Raw genomic sequence first — 23,159 nt, 5'->3', positions numbered from 1 at the left:
TTAATATTATTGGAGTGTCTTCATCCATTTCAATAGACAGAAAAATTGACTTTCACCATGAAGAGATGTTATTGGAAACTAAATTAGTATCTCAACTGCTTAAGTAGGATTGATAGGTAAATATCCTAAGATAAGGTCTGGGCACCTAATAAGTATCCAATAAATATTTAATTGTCAAGTTAACTAACCACTGTTGTTCAGTTGCCCAGTCATATCCAGCTCTTTGCGACCTCATGGGCTGCAGCATACCAAGCCTCCCTGTCCCTCAACATCTCCCCAAGTTTGCCCAAGTTCATGTCCATTGCATCAGTGATCCCATCCAGCCATCTCGTCCTCTGACACCCTCTCCTTCTGCCCTTAATCTTTCCTCGTATCAGGGACTTTTCCAATGAATCAGTTCTTCACATTAGATGACCAAAATACTAATTAACTAACCAAAATGTAATTAACCATAAATTATACCTTTTGAAAAGTTCTATTTATATCTTAAAAAAAATATTTATTGTATTTATCTGCCTGTGCTGTTTTGGTTGCGGCCCTCAGAATCTTTGATCTTCATTGCAGCAGTGTTGCACGACCCCATGGACTGTTGCCCTCCAGGCTCCTCTATCCATGGCGTTTTCCAGGCAAGAATACTGGAGTGGGTTGTCATTCCCTTCTCCAGGGCATCTTCCTGACCCAGGGGTCAAACCACATCTGTGTTGCAGGTGGATTCTCTACCACTGAGCCACTGGGGAAGCCCATACCCCATTTACAGTTAATATGGACAGTGGCTTTTCTCCCTGTGCTGTACAGTAGGTCCTTGTAGCTTATTTATTTTATACACTGTAGTTTGTACCTCTTAACTCCCTACTCCTGTCTTGTCCTTCCCTTCTGGTAACCACTAGTTTATTCTCTGTATCTGTGAATCTGTTTCTTTTTTGTAATATTCACTAGTTGTTGGTTTTTTTTTTTCCAATTTCACCTGTAAGTGATATCATACAATATTTGTCTTAGAAAATATTTAAAAATTTAAAATTACATTTACTTAGTATCATTGTGTGTTATTTATAATCTACATCTCATTTAGAATGTTATTAATAATGACTTAAATAGACGTTATTTATTCTTTTGAAAATAACTTGCTGCATTATTTAGTATGATTTATTGTATGTCTTGATACCAGAAAATACTTCTGATGGGATTAATTTTCAGTTTCATTATGGAAATAGATGAGATGCAGCATGATATATTAGAAAGAGAGCCAGACTGTGAATCAAAAGATGTGACTTTAATTCTTAGCTCATCTGCTTATAATACAACATTGAGTAAGCTGTTCGTCTCAGAACTTTTAGTTTTGTCATCCATAATGGGGATGACATCATAGGTAGCTGCCTCTCACAGCTGTGGGGTAAAGGCTGTACCTTGCAACTGAAAACCAGCTATAAATGTAAATTTGCAGAAAGTGTGATTTAGAGCTCAACAGGAAAGTTGGTTTTTTTTTAAGATTTATTTATTTTATATTTTGACTGTACTGCATCTTTGTTTCTGCATACAGACTTTCTCTGTTTGCAGTGAGCAGGGGCTACTCTTTGTTGTGGTTCTCAGCTTCTCATTACAAAGGCCTCTCCTGTTGTGGGGCACGACTCTAGGGTGTGTGGGCTTCAGTAGTTGCAGCTCTCAGCTCTCAGTAGTTGAGCACAGACTCAAGAGTTGCGGTAGGAGAGCTCAGTAGTTGCTATTCCTGGGCTCTAGAGGGCTGGCTCAGTAGTTGTAATGCATGGGCTTAATTGCTCTGAGGCATGTGGGATCTTCCTGGACCAGGGATCAAACCAGTGTCCCTTGCACTGTAAGGTGGATTCCTAACCACACTGGAGCACCAGGGAAGCCCAACAGAAAACTATTACAGAGGCACATTTATTTCACAAATTAGCTCATACTTGTGACACTTATATGCTCTTTCCTTCTCTAGCCATGTTCCCTGCTTATGAATCATGATAGTTCTGTGGTGATCTTAATTTTCAAAAAAAGCTGATTGGTGATTTATTTTTTTAGTAGGAAAGGGCAAGCATGTAGGGGGGAAAACTCCCTTCAACTCCCTTCAATTTCTTATTCTGTGGTCTTCCCCTATATAATATCAGAGGATAATGCTTCCTTTCTAGACTGGACATAAAAAGAGATTCTTTGAACATAGCAACCCCAGGTAGCTCAAGTGTTGTCTTCTGATTGTAAAATGGCCAAGAGTATTTCTCCTTTAATAGAAGGTTGGTCTGCTGTAATGTATTCAACTTGGTTTTAAATATTAGGGACTATAGAGACTTCCTTAGTGGTTCAGTGGTTAAGACCTCACCTTCCAGTTCAGAGGTTGCTGGTTTGATCTCTGGTCTGGGAGCTAAGAGTCCACATGCCTCTGGGCCAAAAAAAAAGCAAAAAACAAAAACACAAAACAGAAGGAATGTTGTAACAAACTCAATAAAGATGTTTTAAATGGTCCACATTAAAAAAAATCTTAAAAATACAAAATAAAATTTAAAAAAAGAAGAAAAAAACAAACCAAAAAAAACCTCTTAAAAATAAATAAACATCAAGGACTTTAAAGTCAAAAGCCCTTCTAGGCAGCTAACTTGCTGGTAAAATTAGATACCTTATGATTAACATCTTTCAATATTAAGTTAAATTAGAGCCAGCTACAATTTATTGGAGGATATACCTCATGAAAACAAAACATTTTAAAGACTATATATTTTACAGTACACCTTTATTCTGATTGGAAATGAATGAGAATCTTAATGTTCTAGACTAAGCTTAGATATGAAATTGCCCTGCCCTGGTAGCTCAGTGTCTGCCTGCAATGCAGGAGATTTGGGTTTGATCCCTGGGTTAGGAAGATCCCCTGGAGAAGGGAATGGCAACCCACCCCAGTATTCTTGCCTGGGAAATCCCATGGACAGAGGAGCCTGGAGGGCTATAGCCCATGGAGTTACAAGAGTCAGACTTAGTGACTAAACAACAACAACTTTTAGATAACTGTCACCATGTGGAGGCGGGCAACTCCTCATTCTAGACAAAGCTATGAGGCTAAAGTATAGGTTTCTCAAGTTCCTTGGTGACAAGTCTTGGGGCCCAGGGGGGTAAGATAAAATGAAGCCTGTATGCAAGTAAAACGTTTTTTTTAAGAGATTGTTTAAAAAATGTGGAGCATTTTAAAAGTGTTTATTGAATTTTGTACACTATTGCTGCTGTTTTATATTGTGGTTTTTTTGACTGCAAGGTATATGGGATCTTAGCTCCCTGACCAGGAGTTGAACTCACATACCCTGCATTGGAAGGCAAGGTCTTAAATACTGGACCACCAAGGGAGTCCCTAAAACTATTTTTAATCTCTTCTATAGTAGCTCTTTGCTTTGCTTTTCCTTTAGTATTTAGCAAAGTCTTTTAAGATTTTCAACCTTTCTTCAGTGGGAACCAAGAGAAAATATCTTTGATTAATCTTGGTGACAACATGGACAAGAGAAATACCCGAAAGGCAGGTAAATTTCAAGGGCAAAGGAGTTACTTGGTTGACGACCTTCCCGACCTCTAATAAATATGCCTTTTAGAGGTAAAGTTTAGAGGGAATGCATTGTACTGTGTGGTGGTGGGGAAGATATTTTCCTGACAAGATTCTTTACTGCCTTCCCCACGCACTCACCAACATCTCCTCCATCTCTTTATTATAAAACCTTGATCATAGCTGGCAACTAAGGACTATGATATTAATTGAAAGGAAATTTAAGGGTGTTTTTCTTCACTCAAAAGGATATATGCATTATAACTGATAACCCTTAAAGACTAGAGGCTATTTTATTATTAACGGAGTTATTAATTAACGATGAAATTTCAGATGGAGGGAGGTCTACCAGGGACTGGGAACTGGCCATACTGTACAATTGTGCCTGTAGATTTTTTATGCCCAGTATACATCTCTTTTAACCTGTTCTAATCTGTTTTTTAAATGTTCTGTTCAAATTCAAAGGTTAAGATGATTATTTTGGGGAAATGTTTTCCATATATCCCAAGGGAAATCTATCAACTTAGAGTCTGAAAAAGATGATACAATTTATATTTATGGTAAATGTCTAGAAACTATATGTATCTGTTAATGAAAACCTAAGGTGAAATAGCCATAAGATGTGTGTGTGAATTGCTATGCTGTCGGTTGGTTTGTAATACTAAACTTGACTTATGATGCATGCAAATTATACATTCCTTGATCAACATAATAATTATTTGTGAATTGCATGCTCCTAGATGTTTTGACATGAGTATGAGGTTTACTTGTTTCTATATCACCTTATTTAAGAAAAGATTTAGAGGGCTAGAATGAGTAGATTATAAATGTCATTTGATGACTTATAGATTCATTTATCAATAAGTGAGATCTTTATTTTCTAATTTAATTGACATTTGACTTTTAGGTATTCAGAAGATGACTATCTTCAGATTATCACAAATATCCAAAGCTGCCCATGGAAACGACAAGTAGAAGAATATGAGAATTTTAGGTAAAAAGTTTTTCTGTAAATAATGAGTGAAAAAATGTTTTGTACATTTTCTCTGTGGAGAGAATAAGTGATGTGTTGGGGTTTTTTGTTGCTTGTTTTTTAATTTTACTTCTGGCAGTTTTGGGTCTTCACTGCTATGCATGGACTTCCTCTACAGTGAGTGGGAGCTACGCTCTAGTTGTGATGCTTGGACTTCTCACTGCAGTGGCTTCTCTTTTTGTGGACCGTGGGCTGTAGAGCATGGGCTCAGTAGCTGCGGCTCCCAGGCTCTAGAGCGCAGGCTTAGTAGTTGTGGTGCACAGGCTTATTTGTGCTGCCACTTGTGGGATCTTCCTGGACCAGGGGTTGAACCTGTGTCCCCTGCTTTGGCAGGTGGATTTCTAACAACTGAACCACCAAGAAAGTCTCATAATGTGTTGTTGAAAAGAAAAGTAGAAGAAGCCAACTGACAATCAGGAACATTTCCTTCTAAGAGTCTCTCATGAGACACGAGGCCCTCTAACCCCATCTTATACATAGAAATTTGTATTTGTAATTATGATGCTGATGTAATTACAAAAATCTCAAGTTCAAAGAGAAAGTTTTTGCTGTACTTTTTATTATTTTAGAGGATTTTGCTGCTTCTTTGTACTGTTTGTATTTTACATTTATTTATTTATCTTGTAAGGAATTTCAGAAAACAGAGAAAAATCATCTATGGTCCCATCACTATAGAACAAAAGCCATGTTCCTTTCAGCATATTCCTTTCCAGTTTTTCTCATTAGTTTTTTAATCTCAGCAACATTCAGAAATATGAGATGCTCCAGGTAATAACCAGGGAAGTACTGTCAACCTGACAGGACCAGGTTATCAGTGGATGATTACAGAGCTGTCTGTGCTGGCATCACTTGGAGCCTACCCAGACAGAATAAATTATATCAAAACAATATCCTATGGTGGGGCTTGCCTGGGTACTTCTCTGGCACCCCTTCCTCCTCTTAAAGCTGCTCATAGGGTGAAGCCAAGCCAGGTATTGCTGTGTCTGCCTGGGCTACATTGCTCTGCTTCTCTTTGCTTCGCATCAGCACAGGTTTTGTCTTGTGCCAAGTTATGACAATTCAGAAATATGTTCTTATCTTTACTAGTTCCTGTTTTATTGGGTTGGCCAAAAAGTTCATTTGGGTTTTCCTGTGACATCTTATGGATAAACCAGAACAAACTTTTTTTTTTTTTGCCAGCCAAATACTTTAAGTATCAAACTCTTAATAAAGAGACTTGGTTTCCCCCTGAGATTCTCTAAGAAGTATGTGCTGCTCACTTCTCTTTGGGGTGGGGAGGCAGCTCTCCTGCCTGTAGGGTCCTTCAGTCAGTATATACTGGAGTCATTAGATCAGCTACCTTTGATTCTGGTGCTAATTGAAGATGGCTTGTGGGTAACTCCCATTGGGTGAATGAGAAACTTCTTGATTGACTCAAAGCCAAAAAGGAACATCTTTCTTACACTGAGTAGACACAGGGTTGTCATAACTTCCTGGAGGATTCCATTGACTTTCCTAACTAGCATTTCAGAGTGAGGATTCCTGTTTAACTATTTAATCTCCAGGACATTTGATGCTACATTGTTCACTATAGTCAGAAAGTGCCCCCTCAAAAGTCAAATTGAAAACCAAATGTCCAATGAGATGGTAGAGCTTTTGGGCGGTAGGAGGTGATTGGGTTATGAGCGTGGAGCCCTCATAAACAGGCTTTATGACCTTATAAAATAGTCCATGAACTGCTGTTTAGTCCTTTCCATCATGTGCGGACACAGCAAGAAGATGGCTGCCTGAGAACCCTGAAGTGGATTCTCACCAGACTGAATTGGCCAACGCTGTGATTTTGGACTCCCAACCTCCAGAGCTGTGAGAATAAATTGCTGTTGTTTACAAGCCACCTGGTCTATAGCATTCTGTTATAGCAGCTTAAATGAACTTGGACATAGTCCTGTTGAAGACTAGATTTGAAAGATTCTTGTGGCAGGAATATCAGATAGAAACTGCACAGGCAATTGTAACCTGGTTGATCAGGGTCAGTGAGTAGCAGAAGAGTCTGGTGTTGAGAGACGTTTCTACAAGTGCAGAGTAGGCAAAAAAGGAGAGAAAGAGATTGAACTATTGAGGATCAATCCCAGATAATTAGCTGGAAGTACTAGATGAGTAGTGACATTGACAGTTAATATAGGGGCAAAGGAACTTCCACTTCTGGCTGTAACGTTGATTTAGAGCAAACCTCCTGAGAATAATAAAAGCAAAACAAAGCATACTAAACACCCTATTGAGGCAATGGGGAACTCCCAAGGCAGGGAGAATTTCCAGGACAAAGATCAAGAAGAGAGAAGCTGAAGGAGAAGAGACCTGCCTTTGAAGCTACTTTTCCTCACAAGGAACTTGCTGGTTGCAAAAGCAAAAGCATGGGGGAGAGGCAGAAACATTGAGCAGTGCTTCCAGCAAACCCTAGAGAAGACCAGTTTCCTTCACAACTGAAGCTCGGTTGAAGTTATTTCCATCCTCACTTGGACTTAGATCTGCCACTAACCTAGATGGCTGATAAAAACAAAATAATCCTGGAGCATAATATAATCCACTGGTCTTCAGCCTTTTTGGCACCAGGGACTGATTTTTGTGGAAGACAATTTTCCACAGACTAGGCTGGTTTCAGGATGATTCAAGTACATTACATTTATTGTGCACTTTATTTCTATTATTATTACATTGCAATATATAATGAAATAATTATACAGTTGTCACTTACCACTCACTTATCAGTGAGGTGTTAATGTGAGTCTGCAAGAAGCTGATTTATTAGGGTCTCTGTGCAAACGTCTCTGCTGATGATAATCTGCATTTGCAGCTGCTCCCCAGCACTAGCATCACTGAGTCAACTCCACCTCAGATCACCAGGCATTAGATTCTCATATGGAGTGGACAACCTAGATCTCTCCCATGGGCAGTTCTTAGTAGGGTTCGTCCCCCTAAGAGAATCTAATGCCACTGCTGATCTGACATGAGGCAGAGCTCAGGCAGTAATGCGAGGGATGGGGAGCAGTTGTAAATACAGATGAGGCTTCATTCGCTTACCCACCGTTTACCTCCTCCTGTGTGGCCCGGTTCCTAACAGGCCATAGACCAGTCCAGGCCGTAGACCAGTCCTTGGGACTCCTGATTTAATTCATTGAGGGCCTGAGTTGGAACAAATAGATTGAGGAAGGACCAGTGTGCTCTCTCTTAAGGAGAAGACTCATCTTCTCCTTTGCCATTAGGCTTGAGACTCCTACTGGGACATATACCATTGGCTCCCTTAGTTCCTAGGCTTTGGGTGTGGACTGGAACTACACCACTGGTTTCCTGAACCTCTAGCTTGCAGACAGCCTATCGTGGGACTTCTCAGTCTCCATAATCATGCGAGCCAATCCCTCATAATAAACATTCTTTCTACATATCTATAGAAGAAAAATAATCCACTCTGGAAGAAGATAACCTCATTATGAGCCTTGAATGATCCCTGCCAGTTGTTACTCACAATGTCTAGCTCAATTAAAAAGAGATTTCTTGGGACTGCCTGTTGGTGCAGTGGTTAAGACTCTGCATTTCTACTTCAGGGGGCATAGTTTTGATCCTTGGCCAGAGAACCAAGACCCCGAATGCCTCGTGGGCCAGCTCAAAAGAAACTTTCTTTTAATTAGAAAAAAAAGAATTTTTTGTATAGGTTTTTCCTTCTGTTCTGTGTGTATGTGTGTGTGTGCATGCACACTAAAAATCAAGAATCTCTTCAAATCCAAAGCTGTATTAAAGAAACTGGTACAAACGATGATGGATAGATACTGTATAGCTGGATGGTATGCAGATAGACTGGCCATTTTCCCCTTAGAACTGTCTCAATATAAAAAGTGCATCCATAACCATAATGGTTACCCAGTGGTCTATCTATCTTTCAGGGCCAATGTAAGTAAACATCTGGGACTATAATTCTAACTGTTTGTTGTCACTCAAGAGAATAGTCATGGTGACATTTATTTATTTATTTGAATATTTATTATATCAAAATGTTCTTTTTATGGGCATATTTGTAAACTAAATTACATAAACCCTCAACAGAAATCTGTGCCATTAAATTATAATAAACCATTCATTTTCCTCTATTTTTACTGATATAGTTTGCCGAATCTGGAGAGTTTCTGGCTTATTTATAAAGCTGGCATTATGGAAATGTCCCCTATTATTATGGTTGTCAAGTGGCTAAATACTTTTCTATTTTATTTATTTATAGCAATTTATACCAAATTGAAGAAAAGTGAAAAGTGGTAATATTCTTTTAGCAGGAATAACAAAAGTTACACTAAACTGAAAAATATGAGCAAGTGAATATATTCTAAATCCAGCTGTAGCCTGATTGTTGAAACTCCCACAAGTTGACACCTAGGAGCTATTGAAGATTATGGGATTTTTGTGGTCACAGGATCTCAAAATCAGAGAGCTTCTATAAGTGTTTCTAAAATGAATGTTCTACTTGCTAGTAGAGGGCATGTATTTTATTTATCAATAAATATTTGTTTTGGGTTTACTATGTCAAAGAACAGGCTTAAGCCTGATACAGTATCAGGCACAAAGTAGAACCTTAATAAATATGTATTAAATAAATGGATGCATGAAAACAAACAGGAAGATATAAGGTTTTCTTACTGACTTCAAGGAAATTGTAAACCGTTTGGAGAGACAAGAAATAAAAGTGAATGTGTGTGCGCAGGTGCTCAGCCATTGTCTGACTCTTTTTGACCCCATGGGCTATAGCCCATCAGGCTCCTCTGTCCATGGGATTTCCCAGGCAAGAATACTGGGGTAGATTGCGATTTCCTACTACAGGGCATCTTCCTGCTCTAGGGATTGAACCTGAGTCTCCTGCATTGCAGGCAGATTCTTTACCAGCGTAACATCTGAGACACCCCAACAGTGTGACTATTTATGATTTAATGTAAAAATATGTGATGTATAGCTAGTGCTAGCATTAGTCATTCAGTCTGATCTGACTCTTTGTGACCCCATGGACTGTAGCCCATCAGGTTTCTCTGTCTATGGAATTTTCTAGGCAAGAATACTGGAGTGGATAGGTATTCCTTTCTTCAGGGGTTTTTCCCAACCCAAGAATAGAACCTGTGTCTCTTTCATTGCAGGCAGATTTTTTTACCATCTGAGGTACATGGGAAGCCTGAGTGATACATACAGATACTACAGTAGTAAAGGAAAAAACTACTCAAAAAAAAAAAGAGAAAATCTCAGCCCTCTTTTTTCTTCCTTGGTATATAATTTCATTTGCAAATAACTGTACAAAATTAAGAATGTCAAGGTCTTCCCTGGTGGCTCAGATGGTAAAGAGTGTGCTTGCAATGCCGGAGATGTAGGTTCGATCCCTGGGTTGGAAAGATCCCCTGGAGAAGGAAACGGCAACCCACTCCAGTATTCTTGCCTCGAGAACCCCATGGACAGAAGAGCTTGGCGGGCTATAGTCCGCGGGCTCGCAAAGAGTCAGACATGACTGAACGATTAACACTTTCACTTTCAAGAATGTCAAGCTGTCTGCCTTCTGCTTTTAAAATTTATTAATTTTCATATTACAATTATTTCCCCTAAGCATAAGTTGGTACACGTATAATTTGCATAAAATTTAACCTGGATTTCAGTCTCCAATTTACAATGGTTCGACATAACAATTTTTTGATTTTATGATGGTGCACATTCAATATGCATCCATTAAAGACAACTTCACATTTTGAATTTTGGTCTTTCCCATGGTATCTGAGGACAGAGGGAACCCAACCTTCCCACTGCACGGAGAAGGTATCTTGAGATTGAAGATTGAGGCAGGTAGCTCCATATAATCAGTGGATCCATTTATTATTATGTGGTAACTTACTTCAGAGTAGAATCAGGTGGATGGTGACCCAGAGCTGTACTTCACATCTCGAGGGGCCATTGTGACAATTGTATAGTTAGCTTAGGGTGTGCAGGAATGTGCTTGCAGGCAGTGGGTGCATTCCTAAGTCAAGATTTATGATGGAGAGCTAGTCTCATGCTGCTGCTAAGTCGCTTCAGTCATGTCCGACTCTGTGCAACCCCATAAATGGCAGCCTACCAGGCTCCCCCATCCCTGAGATTCTCCAGGCAAGAACACTGGAGTGGGTTGCCATTTCCTTCTCTAATGCATGAAAGTGAAAAGTGAAAGTGAAGTCACTGAGTCGTGTCCAACTGTCAGCGACCTCACGGACTGCAGCCTACCAGGCTCCTCTGTCCATGGTATTTTTCAGGCAAGAGTACTGGGAGCCGGGAATATATCAGCAAAGGTCTTTATCAAGAGATGCAGATTCGATCGCTGGGTCAGAAGATCACCCAGAGTAGGAAATTGCAATCCATTCTAGTATTCTTCCCTGGTAGCTCAGCTGGTAAATAATCTGCCTGCAATGCAGGAGATCCCAGTTCAATTCCTGGGTCTGGAAGATCTGCTGGAGTCCCTAGGGATAGGCTGCCCACTCCAGTATTCTTGGGCTTCCCTGGTGGCTCAGCTGGTGCAGAATCCCCCTGCAATGTGGGAGACCTGGGTTCGATCCCTGGGTTGGAAAATCCCTTGGAGAAGGGAACCGCTACCCACTCCAGTATTCTGGCCTGGAAATTCCATGGACTATATAGTCCATGGGGTTGCAAACAGTCGGACATGACTGAGTGATTTTAACTTTCACTAGTATTCTTGCCTGGAAAATTCCATGGATGGAGGAACCTGGCAGGCAACAATCCATGAGGCCACAAAGGGTTGGACATGACTGAGTGACTGAGCACAGCATCCTTTTAATGATTAACTTGTAGCAAAAGCAATAGAATACAAATATTAAAGTAAAAGAAACAGATGCAATATGGAGTCAGATGTGTTCCTCCCTGTGACAGTAGCATTGAAATATTTAAACATGTTTAGAAATACTCCCTACTCCTTGTTCTCTACTTCCTCTACTTCACCCCTGAAAACTATTTTGTGAAGCTCTGGGAAGCAGGTTTTATCCTAGCAGATTTTTGAGCTTCAATAATCAGTCTTAGATTCCCTAGGTAACTTGCACGATAATTACTGCATTAGCTTTCAGGAATCGTTTTCTAACTTAAAAGAACTGTGTTCATTTGTGTAATCAATTACAAAAAGCTAACAGTTACACAAGCAACAGTACTTAATTTTCATTTTACTTTTGCTTTTTTCCCCCCAGAAATCACCATATGATTATTTTGGTTTTGGTTTCTTTGGGATCCTCTAATACCATTTAATTTCTTTAGACATTGCTGTTTCATAGACATGAGCTTGAATCCAAAAAATGACTGAATATTATCAATCACATATTTACTGAAAACTTAGTGGCAGAAAAAGGTGCTATTAGAAAAATGCATGTGTTTAAGATTCATGCAAATGAGATGCCTTTCAAATTACTTGTAAAACAGGTATTTTGTGCTTGATTACTTTGTTATAGATAACTATTACATGGTAGCAATTTTATTAAATTATCCCCTCAGGTTTGGTTAGATTAAAATTTTGTGAAAATAACTTTGTCTTTCTCTGTGTTGACTATATAAGAAAAGATTTCACTGCTGTCTCAGATTCATTGATATCTCTAAAATAACAGCCAGGGTGTTGCTTTCGTTTTTATTTGGACTCCATTGAAAAAGTACAGTGTTAAACCAAAGAAATGTATAAAGTACATATCACATATGCTAATTTTTATGTATTTTTGGCTGCACTGTGTGGGTTGTGGGATCTTAGTTCCCCAACCAAGAATTAACTCAGGCCAGTGGCAGTGAAAGTGCTGAATCCCAACCACTAGACCATCAGGGAATCCCTTCATATGTGTTAAGTTTTTACTACATGATGCTAACATATTTGAAATGGTGCCATTTCATGATTTATCTTTGTGAAAGGGCATAAATACTGCAAATAAATAGATGGATAAGTTAATATTTTTCAAATCATAAAACTGAGCAACCAAACTTACTTGAGCCAACAAAGTTTTCAACTATTTTCTGAAATATGACACCAAAAGCAATAATTGTGGTTTGATTTTGGTTAGTATTTGGTGAATTTATGCTTTTTCCCCCCCAGTTAACAGTTAACATTATTATGTCCCAGGCATTTTGTTTTGTAGCATTGATATCTTAGAGAGAAGCTAAAGTAGTCTATCAGAGACTTCTTTTGATTATACAAAACCATATTCACTTTTTCTGAACCTCTGTTCTCTTCCTCCTCATAACCTTTAAATACTTGCTGCTTATGATTCACACAGGGTGACTCTGATGATGGCAGAGAGCAATACATATTTTTAAAAAATTTAAGATGTTTGCACTTTATGATAGATGTTTTGGGTCAGTTGTCAGATTGAAAAAGCTTCTTTCCCTCATTTCCTCTGCCTTGAGACCATTTTTCAGTGTTAATATCCTGTCATATCATTTTCTATTTGTCATGCCATGCAGTCTGCCTGTGCATTTCAGGAAGCAACAAAACCACACCATGTCATCACACCTGCCGTATTTAATGATAGAAACTGGCTCTTGCACATTTAGGGACTAGTCCCTCCCAGTCTTCAGAATATAGACTTTGCCATAGAAATGTATCAAACCACATGGGATTCATTCATCTTCTAGATTTTATTTTAAAAATGTATTTCCCAAGTTGTACTTGGTATTGACCATATTGCTTTATGCTCCTAGATCAGAGAGCAATATGGTCAATACCATATTGCATAAAGCAATATGGTCAATACTATTGGGCGAGTGTGTAATTTCCTCGGTTGTCTCATCACAAAAATTTGAAGCAAACGATGGACCAGTGTTTCAACTCTGTGCAGTTTCCTTGGGCAGACCAGTGTGACAGCTCCGTGTTATATCTCAGTTTTATTTAGAAAGCAAAGAAAAGACATACTTGAGGCCTGAGGGCAGGCCGACCGTGCGAAGACGCAAAGAGAAGAGAAGCACCAGGCCCAATTTTGTCTCTTTTAATATGTTTTTTTTTCTCATCACCTGAACCTGCCCTATGTAAATTGGGCTCGCTAGGAGGGCTGTTTGTTTTACCTGAGGTTTTCACTCTGTTCTCCAACCTTCCTTTGTTCTATTTTCGCAGGCTTTTCCCTTCTTTGTCTTTTAGCCACCGCCATTTTGGACTCCTTTCTCCTATTCTAGCTACCTAACAATACCAAGTACAACTTGAGAAATACATTTTTGAAATAAAGTCTAGAAGATGAATGGATCCCATGTGGTTTGATGCATTTCTATAGCAAAGTCTATATTCTGAAGACTCTGCTCCTTGGAACATTTCTTCAGTGGTACATTACATTGTTTGTTTGCCTGCTTTGGGTCTTAGTTGCAGCATGTGGGATCTTTTTGCTGCAATGAGTAAGCTTCTCTCTAGTTGAGGTGTGCAGACCTAGTTGCCCTGTGGCATGTGAGATTTTAGTTCCTCGGCCAGGGATTGAACCTGTGTCCCCCGCATTGGCATGCAAGTTCTTAACTACAGACCACCAGGGAAGTCTCCATTACATTGTTTAAACACTGATGCAATGTCTCTGTATATATGTAGATCTTTCTCCAGTGTTTCAGCATTATCTCCTTCACTTCTGAGTTAACATTTCAATGGAGTTCCTGTCCTGTGCTTTGGCAGTCAGTCTTTCACATTTTATTTACCCTGGTTTTCTTATATTCTACTCAAGTAGATGAGCTGGTCTTTCATATAAGTCAAAATATCAGTGTACACATACAAGGGGAAAAGTCATCTGAGATGCAGGCAAAATTCAGTCTTTATTCATTCTCTTCCTCAGCCTGAAACCTGTGTTATTCCCATTATAAACAGAGAATCACATACCCTCTTAGGTTTTCCTCTGCCTGCAAGTTATAAAGCAGAACTTTGAGTGGGTTGAGGTAAAGCTAAAATTGTGAAGTATGTAAAACGTTCATTTATTGTATATTTCATATATGTATATTTCAAAAAGTATTTAACATCTAAGTCTGGGGCAAGTGCCTGGACTTCTCTCCATCCCCCTTTTGGATCTTCTGTAAATTATCCCAGTTCCTTCCTCATTTCTCTCCTGCTTCTGTAGCATGGGATGTCAAGTTTCCATGTTCCCAAATGTTTTCTCCCATATTATTCCTCAAAACTCCACTTTTTCTGTGCTAGATCATCCCCTCTAGGAGATGTACCCATCATGTTATGATGTGAATGGTGAATGGGGTGGCTTTTCTGACCATACCTCCCATTCTGTGTCTAACAGGATTCATTAAGGAGAGTCACCAATATCTGATTTACTAATTCTAAATGTCTAGGCCATTGCACCTTCCTATCAGAGACAGCCAGAAATTTGAAGGCAAAACTGTGTGATTAGTATCAAGAATTAACCCGAGTCAGGGATGGCCATCAAATTTTCCATCCTAACTTTCAGTGTGATCCCTACCTGATAATCCCACAAACTAACATCAGATTCCCTCCTGGTTGCTGGAATTTCTCTCCATATCCTGGGAGGCTAGTTCAAGCTCACAGGTGGTTCTGTCTTAATTTAGAAAGAGGCATATTGCTAAAAAGAGATAGTGTTTATTTGAAGCCCTTAATTCTTCTGATCTCTTGGACTAATATGGAATATTTTCATGCCTTTTGAAGCTCTGCAAATCACTGGAATTCTTAGACCATTATATTCTTAATTCCAATCTATTTTTTAAGTGTGAAACATGCATTCATTATGAGCCAGTTGATTCTAAAATCATTGTATTTTGACATGCTATCTTTGTTTTAAAACTTGATTTAATTTATTTGTTTGGCTTTGTTAGGTCTCAGTTGTAGCACATGGAATCTTTGTTGCATAATGTGGGATCTATCGTTGTGACACATGGGTTCAGTTGCCCCACAGCGTGTGGGATCCTAGTTCCCTGACCAGGCATCTAACCTGCTTCCCCTGCTTTGCAAGGCAGATTCTTAGCCACTGGACCACCAGGGAAATCTGTGACATGGCATCTTGATTTGAGGGGTTTTTAAAAATTGTCTTATGTATTTAATTTGGCTGTGCTGAGCTTTCATTGCTATGTGTGAGCCTTCTCCAGCTGCAGCAAGTGAGGGCTGCTCTCTAGTGTCAGTGCCTAGGCTTCTCATTGCAGCAGCTTCTCTGGTCGTGGAGCACGGGCTCTCTATGGCGCTCGGGCTTCAGATCGTTCACTAGCTCTCCTCTGGATCACTGCAATGACCTTTACTCTGGTCATCATTCACCATCCTGGTACTCTTCTCATCCATCTTCTGTACAATGCCTGGATGGCTTTTTAAACAAATTTTTATTGGTGTGTAGTAGATTTACAATGTTGTGTTAGTTTCAAGTGTACAGCAAGGTGATTCAATTATACATGTACATATATTCATTCTTTTTCAGATTCTTTACCTATATAAGTTATTACAGATTATTGAGTAGAGTTTCCTGTGCTAGAAGTCCTTATTACTTATCTATTTTTTAGATAGTAGTGTGTATATGTCAGAGAAGGCAATGGCACCTCACTCCAGTACTCTTGCCTGGAAAATCCCATGGACAGAGGAGCCTGGTAGGCCACAGTCCATAGGGTCATGAAGAGTTGGACACGACTGAGCGACTTCACTTTCACTTTTCACTTTCATGCATTGAAGAAGGAAATGGCAACCCACTCCAGTGTTCTTGCCTGGAGAATCCCAGGGATGGGGGAGCCTGGTAGGCTGCTGTCTATGGGGTCGCACAGAGTCGGACACGACTGAAGCGACTTAGCTTCAGCAGCAGCAGCGTGTATATGTTAATCCCAAACTCCTAATTTATCCCTCTTCCCCCTACATTTCCCCTTTGGTAACCATAGGTTTGTTTCAAAATCTGTGAGTCTGTTTCTATATCATAAATAAGTACATTTGTGTCATTTTTAAAAATTAGATTCCACATATAAGTGATATTATATGATATTTGTCTTTGTCTAACTTGACTTCACTTAGTATGGTAATTTCTAGGTCCATCCATGTTGCTGCAAATGATACTATTTCATTGTTGTTTTTTTTTTATAGCCAAGTAATATTCCATTGTATATCGGTATGGAAATTGGGTGATGATCTGTGGTCACAATTCAATTCCACCACATCTATCCCTGCCCCAACCTGTTTGGAATCTGTTGAGTTTTTTGTTTTTGTTTTTTTTTAATTCAAAGCTAATACTAAATTCAACCTTAAGGCCCTGTGTTGCCTGGCTACTACTACCTAATTCTTTGGCCTCACCTCACTCCACACTCCCCTTGGCTCCTTTTGCTTCATTGTGTTGGTTTTCAGCTTCATCAAATATCCAATTCCTGCTTCAGCCACAGCCCCAAAAGCTCTGTCCCTTCGACCTCCTTCACACCCCTGTTCACATGCACTAATCTTTCAGATCCCAAATCCGTCATCTCTGCTCAGGAAGGCCTTCCCCACACCCTCACATGGAGTCATTCCTGCTGTCCTATGACACGATTCTCCTTCAGAATGCTATACAAGTATGGATTTCCATTTTGTGTGTGAAAATGTTTTCAGAGGGACAGTAGTCTTGAAGCAGGATCTAATTTCCCTGTCCAGGGATTGAACCTAACTGCCAGTCTACCAGGGGCTAGAGACTAGAAGCAGAGTTGCCTGATTCTTACCCCATTTGAAAGCAATAATGTTTCAAGGAGGCAGAAACTGCAAAACAGTTTATTAGAGACACAGCACAACATATGGAACAGCACACAGAGAAACACGTTTATTTGTGTATATCAGAGGCAGGGCAGAAATGCACACCTGAAACAGAGTGCAGAAGCCCTGAATGAGGAGCACAGAAACTGCATAGAAATACACACCCACAGAGAAAGGGTATGGGCATCCTCCCTAATGAGGAGGAGCACATAAACAGATCATTTAAGTCACTTACATAGGGCAGGCCTTCTGGGTCTTTGTTTACATTTGGCCAATTATCATGTTTTTTTCTTCTGAATTGTCCTCCTTGGACCCTCCCCAACATGCATGTGCATCCTTTTGCTAATATGGATCCCACTAGGATTATTATTATTGTTTATTTAAAATCATTTTCCTAGCTTGCAATTAATATTTTATTGAAAATAATTTATACCCTTGGCATCTGTAATAAATACAGCAAGCTATGCAGCAAAGCTGTTTCAGGTCCAGTCCTCTGCCTGGAGAGATGTGTAAATATTTGGAAGTCCCACTTTTGCTTCTGAGATGCATTTTCTTGGGATTATACCATCCATTTGATAAGAACAAGCAGTTTCTATTCTGTGTGTCCTACTAGAACTTTCTTTGATCTTTTCATGTTGGGAAATAGATTATAGGGCAGAAAATACTAGGCTTCAGGTTTCTAGGTTGGAATCTTCCTCTGCATTAATTCCAATAGAAAAGGACTTACCTTTATAGGAACCCTCTCTGGCATGTCCCTCCTTTTCAGGAAGGCTGGTCAAATCGTGTTTGTGACACACTCTGAGGTCCAACAAGGAATGACTCTGAGTTGCCTAAAATTAACCAGCCTATGGAGGCAGAGCACAGAGTTCTGCATTCCATTCTTTACCCAAATTATTTACAACACCCGCCCTGCCACACACACCGGGGGGATGAAATAAAGGGCTGGGGTGTCTCAAATGGTAAAGAGTCTGCCCACAATGCAGGAGACCTGGGTTCGATTCCTGGGTTGGGAAGATCCCCTGGGGAAGGAAATGGCAGCCCACTCCAGTATTCTTGCCTGGAGAATCCCATGGACAGAGGAGCCTGGCAGGCTACAGTCCATAGAGTCACGAAGAGTCAGACACAACTGAGAGACTACTGCAAGTTCAGGGTAGGATGGGATAAGAACCCTTGAGCAAAGCCTGAGGGCAGATAAAAAGCCAGGGTGTGGAGATAACCAGAGGCCAAAATGCAGTGAAAAAGTGAAGTTGCTCAGTTGTGTCCCACTCTTTGGGACCCCATGGACTGTATGTAGCCCACCACGCTCCTCTGTCCATGTGACTTACCAGGCAAGAGTACTGAAGTGGATTGCCATTTCCTTCTCCAGAGGATCTTCCCAACCCAGGGATCGAACCCAGGTCTCCCACATTGTAAACAAGACACTTCACCATCTGAGCCAGCAGGGAAGTGGTGGCAATCTCAAAAAAACAGAATGATCTGTGTTTGTTTCCAAGGCAAGCCATTCAATATCACAGTAATCCAAGTCTATGCCACAACCACTAATGCTGAAGAAGCTGAACGGTTCTGTGAAGACCTACAAGACCTTCTAGAACTAACACTCAAGAAAGATGTCCTTTTCATCATAGGGGACTGGAATGCAAAAGTAGGAAGTCAAGAGATACCTGGAGTAACAGGAAGATTTGGCCTTGGAGTACAAAATGAAGCAGGGCAAAGGCTAACAGAGTTTTGCCAAGAGAATGCACTGGTCATAGCAAACACCCTCTTCCAACAACACAAGAGACCACTCTACACATGGACATCACCAGCTGGTCAATACTTAAATCAGATTGATTATATTCTTTGCAGCCAAAGATGGAAAAGCTCTATATAGTCAGAAAAATAAGACTGGAAGCTGACTGGCTCAGATCAAGAACTCCTTATTGCTAATTTCAGACTTAAATTGAAGAAATAGGGAAAACTACTAGACCATCCACGTATGACCTAAATCAAATGCCTTATGATTATACACTGGAAGTGACTAGTAGATTCAAGGGATTTGATCTGATACAAAGAGTGCCTGAAGAACTATGGACGGAAGTTCGTGACACTGTACAGGAAAAAGAAATGCAAAAAGGCAAAATGGTTGTCTGAGGAGGCCTTACAAATAGCTAAGAAAAGAAGAGATGCTAAAGGAAAGGAGAAAAGGAAAGATATATCCATCTGAATACAGAGTTCCAAAGAATAGCAAGGAGAGACAAGAAAGCCTTCCTCAGTGATCAATGCAAAGAAATAGAGGAAAACAATAGAATGGGAAAGACTAGAGATCTCTTCAAGAAAATTAGAGATACCAAGGGAACATTTCATGCCAAGATGGGCACAATAAAGGGCAGAAACGGTATGGACCTAACAGAAGCAGAAGATATCAAGAAGAGGTGGCAAGAATACATGGAAGAACTGTACAAAAAAGATCTTAATAACCCAGATAACCCCAATGGTGTGATCACTCACCTAGAACCAGAAATCTTGGAATGTGAAGTCAAGTGGGCCTTAGGAAGAGTCACTATGAACAAAACTAATGGAGGTGATGAAATTCCAGTTGAGCTATTTCAGATCCTAAAAGATGATGCTGTGAAAGTGCTGCACTCAATATGCCATCAAATTTGGACAACTCAGCAGTGGCCACAGGACTGGAAAAGGTCAGTTTTCATTCCAATCCCAAAGAAAGGCAATGCCAAGGAATATTCAAACGACTGCACAATTGCACTAATCTCACATGCTAGTAAAGTAATGTTCAAAATTCTCCAAGCAGGGCTTTAACAGTATGTGAACTGAGAACTTCCAGATGTTCAAGCTGGTTTTAGAAAAGGCAGAGGAACCAGAGATCAAATTGCAAACATCTGTTGGATCATCAAAAAAGAAAGAGAGTTCCAGAAAAACATATACTTCTGCTTTATTGACTATGCCAAAGCCTTTGACTGTGTGGATCAAAACAAACTGGAAAATTCTGAAAGAGATGGGAATAGCAGACCACCTGACCTGCCTCCTGAGAAATCTGTATGCAGGTCAAGAAGCAACAGTTAGAACTGGACATGGAACAACAGACTGGTTCCAAATTGGGAAAGGAGTATGTCAAAGCTGTATACTGTCACCCTGCTTATGCAGAGTCCATCATGAGAAACGCTGGACTGGAAGAAGCACAAGCTGGAATTAAGATTGCCAGGAGAAATATCAATAACCTCAGATATGCAGATGACACCACCCTTATGGCAGAAAGTGAAGAGGAACTAAAAAGCCTCTTGATGAAAGTGAAAGAGGAGAGTGAAAAAGTTGGCTTAAAGCTCAACATTCAGAAAACGAAGATCATGGCATCCGGTCCCATCACTTCATGGGAAATAGATGGGGAAACAGTGGAAACAGTGGCAGACTTTATTTTGGGGGGCTCCAAAATCACTGCAGATGGTGACTGCAGCCATGAAATTAAAAGACGCTTACTCCTTGGAAGAAAAGTTATGACCAACCTAGATACTATATTCAAAAGCAGAGATATTACTTTGCCAACAAAGGTCCATCTAGTCAAGGCTATGGTTTTTCCAGTGGTCATGTATGGATGTGGGAGTTGGACTGTGAAGAAAGCTGAGCACTGAAGAATTGATGCTTCTGAACTGTGGTGTTGGAGAAGACTCTTGAGGGTCCCTTGGACTGCATGGAGATCCAACCAGTTTGTCCTAAAGGAGATCAGTCCTGGGTGTTGTTCATTGGAAGGACTGATGCTGAAACTCTGATACTTTGGCCACCTCATGCAAAGAGTTGACTCATTGGAAAAGACTCTGATGCTGGGAGGGATTGGGGGCAGGAGGAGAAGGGAACGACAGAGGATGAGATGGCTGGATGGCTTGACTGACTCGATGGACGTGAGTTTGAATGAACTCCGGGAGTTGGTGATGGACAGGGAGGCCTGGCGTGCTGCGATTCATGGGGTCGCAAAGAGTCGGACACGACTGAGCGACTGAACCGAACTGACTGACAGAGTATTGAGTTGAGTTTCCTGTGCTATACTGTAGGTCCTACTGCTGCTCCTGCTGCTAAGTCGCTTCAGTTGTGTCCGACTCTGGGCGACCCCATAGACGGCAGCCCACCAGGCTCTGCCGTCCCTGGGATTCTCCAGGCAAGAACACTGGAGTGGGTTGCCATTTCCTTCTCCAATCATGAAAGTGAAAAGTGAAAGTGAAGTCACTGAGTCATGTCCAACTCTCAGCGACCCCATGGACTGCAGCCTACCAGGCTCCTCTGTCCATGGGATTTTCCAGGCAAGAGTACTGGAGTGGGGTGCCATTGCCTTCTCCGTACTGTAGGTCCTAGTCTCTTTTATATTATTAAAAAGCATATTATAAAGCAGAGACATTACTTTGTGACAAAGGTCTGTTTAGTGAAAACTGGTTTTTCCAGCAGTCATGTATGGATGTGAGAATGGACTATAAAGAAAGCTGAGCACCAGAGAATTGATGCTTTTGAACTGTGGTGTTGAAGAAGACTCTTGAGAGTCCTTTGGACTGCAAGGAGATCCAACCAGTCAATCCTAAAGGATATCAGTCCTGAATATTCATTTAAAGGACTGATGCTGAAACTCCAATATTTTGGCCACCTGATGGGAAGAACTGACTATTGGAAAAGACCCTGGTGCTGAGAAAGATTGAAGGCAGGAGAATAAGGGGATGATAGAGGACCAGATGGTTGGATGGCATCACCGACTTGATGGACAAGAGTTTAAGCAAGCTCCAGGAGTTGATGATGAACAGGGAAGCCTGGTGTGGTGCAGTCCACGGGGTTGCAAAAAGTTGGATATGACTGAGTGACTGAACTGAACTGAAAGGCGGGAACGCAAGTGCCCAGTTCCCAGAGGCCAGATAGAAACAGAAGGTGAGTCTGGGGCTGAAGCCAAAAAAGCAGAAGATGATGAATTCCTCAGTGAGCTGCTAGGGCTGACCTGGGAGAGTGCTTGAGAGGGCAGCCATAGCAGTGGCTGCTGGGAGCATATGTGGCCCGTTTGTCCACATGAATCAGGTTCATGAAATGACCATGAATGTAACTGGCTTCCTACTGTCTCTCCATTTGTGCGGAAGGAGCCTTTTGCTGGACATATGCAATGCTTATCACTGAAGCACACATTAAAACTTGGTTTGGTAAGTTTAAAGACCATGAAATAATGAGACCTTTCATAAAAGAAAATGGTATCAGTGCAAACTATACAGGGACCGTTTTCCTGAAGAAATGCTTTACAGAACAGCACCCTGGTGCTGATTGATCTAGCCTTATAACGATAAAATTCCATCTCCATAGGGTTCAGAGTGTTACTTAAGAATCTTAAATATGCTATCAGACAGTGTCTGGAAAAGGAAAAAAATTCTTACTCCTTTTTTTTTACTTCCCTTCCAAAATATCTAACTAAATAAAAGTAGAAATGAATGGATTTTTCACATTTCCTTCACACATTGAATAATGACTGTGACCTGGATTTTTTTTTTTTTTTTTGGTCTGCAAAGTAAAATATATTCCAAAAATTTAACATTCATCTTTACAGCTGATTCTGTATTTTTAGAACTTGTGTTTTCCACACTTATGTAATTGGCTATTAACTTTAATGGAACAATTTTTAAAAGTCAGGAGCCAGTCCTATGCTGGGGCGCTTGGAGAGATTCGGGAGGTGAGTTTGCTCATCACTTTGTGCTCATTCAGAATGGCCTTGGGAGCCAGCCAGAAGGTCCAGTCTCTCTCCTGTTTTCAAAGACTTTGCAACCCCACTTTTTCTCAATCTGACTTCTTATTCCACTCCTGCCGTGTGACCTCATTTTATCTTTATGAGACTTGGGATGAGTGAAAACAATAACACGTTACCATTTTATGAGGTCTTCCCAGGTAGTGCTAAAGAGTCCACCTGCCAA

The 23,159-nt window shown here is 40.4% G+C and overlaps 1 protein-coding gene across 1 annotated transcript in view; it reads left to right on the top strand.

The window, feature by feature from the left end:
* The window catches only part of ST8SIA6 (ST8 alpha-N-acetyl-neuraminide alpha-2,8-sialyltransferase 6), a 137,456-nt gene that overhangs the window by 90,452 nt on the left and 23,845 nt on the right, over window positions 1–23,159 (top strand). Inside the window, exon 4 of the mRNA XM_018056881.1 lies at window positions 4,437–4,523. Coding sequence (XP_017912370.1) covers window positions 4,437–4,523 — 87 coding nt within the window. The remainder of the gene's footprint in view (window positions 1–4,436; window positions 4,524–23,159) is intronic.

Source organism: Capra hircus, chromosome 13 (genome assembly GCF_001704415.2).
Source record: "Capra hircus breed San Clemente chromosome 13, ASM170441v1, whole genome shotgun sequence".
NCBI lineage: Eukaryota > Metazoa > Chordata > Mammalia > Artiodactyla > Bovidae > Capra > Capra hircus.
The sequence above is the reverse complement of the archived record's forward strand: the minus strand, read 5'-3'. Positions and strand labels throughout refer to the sequence as shown.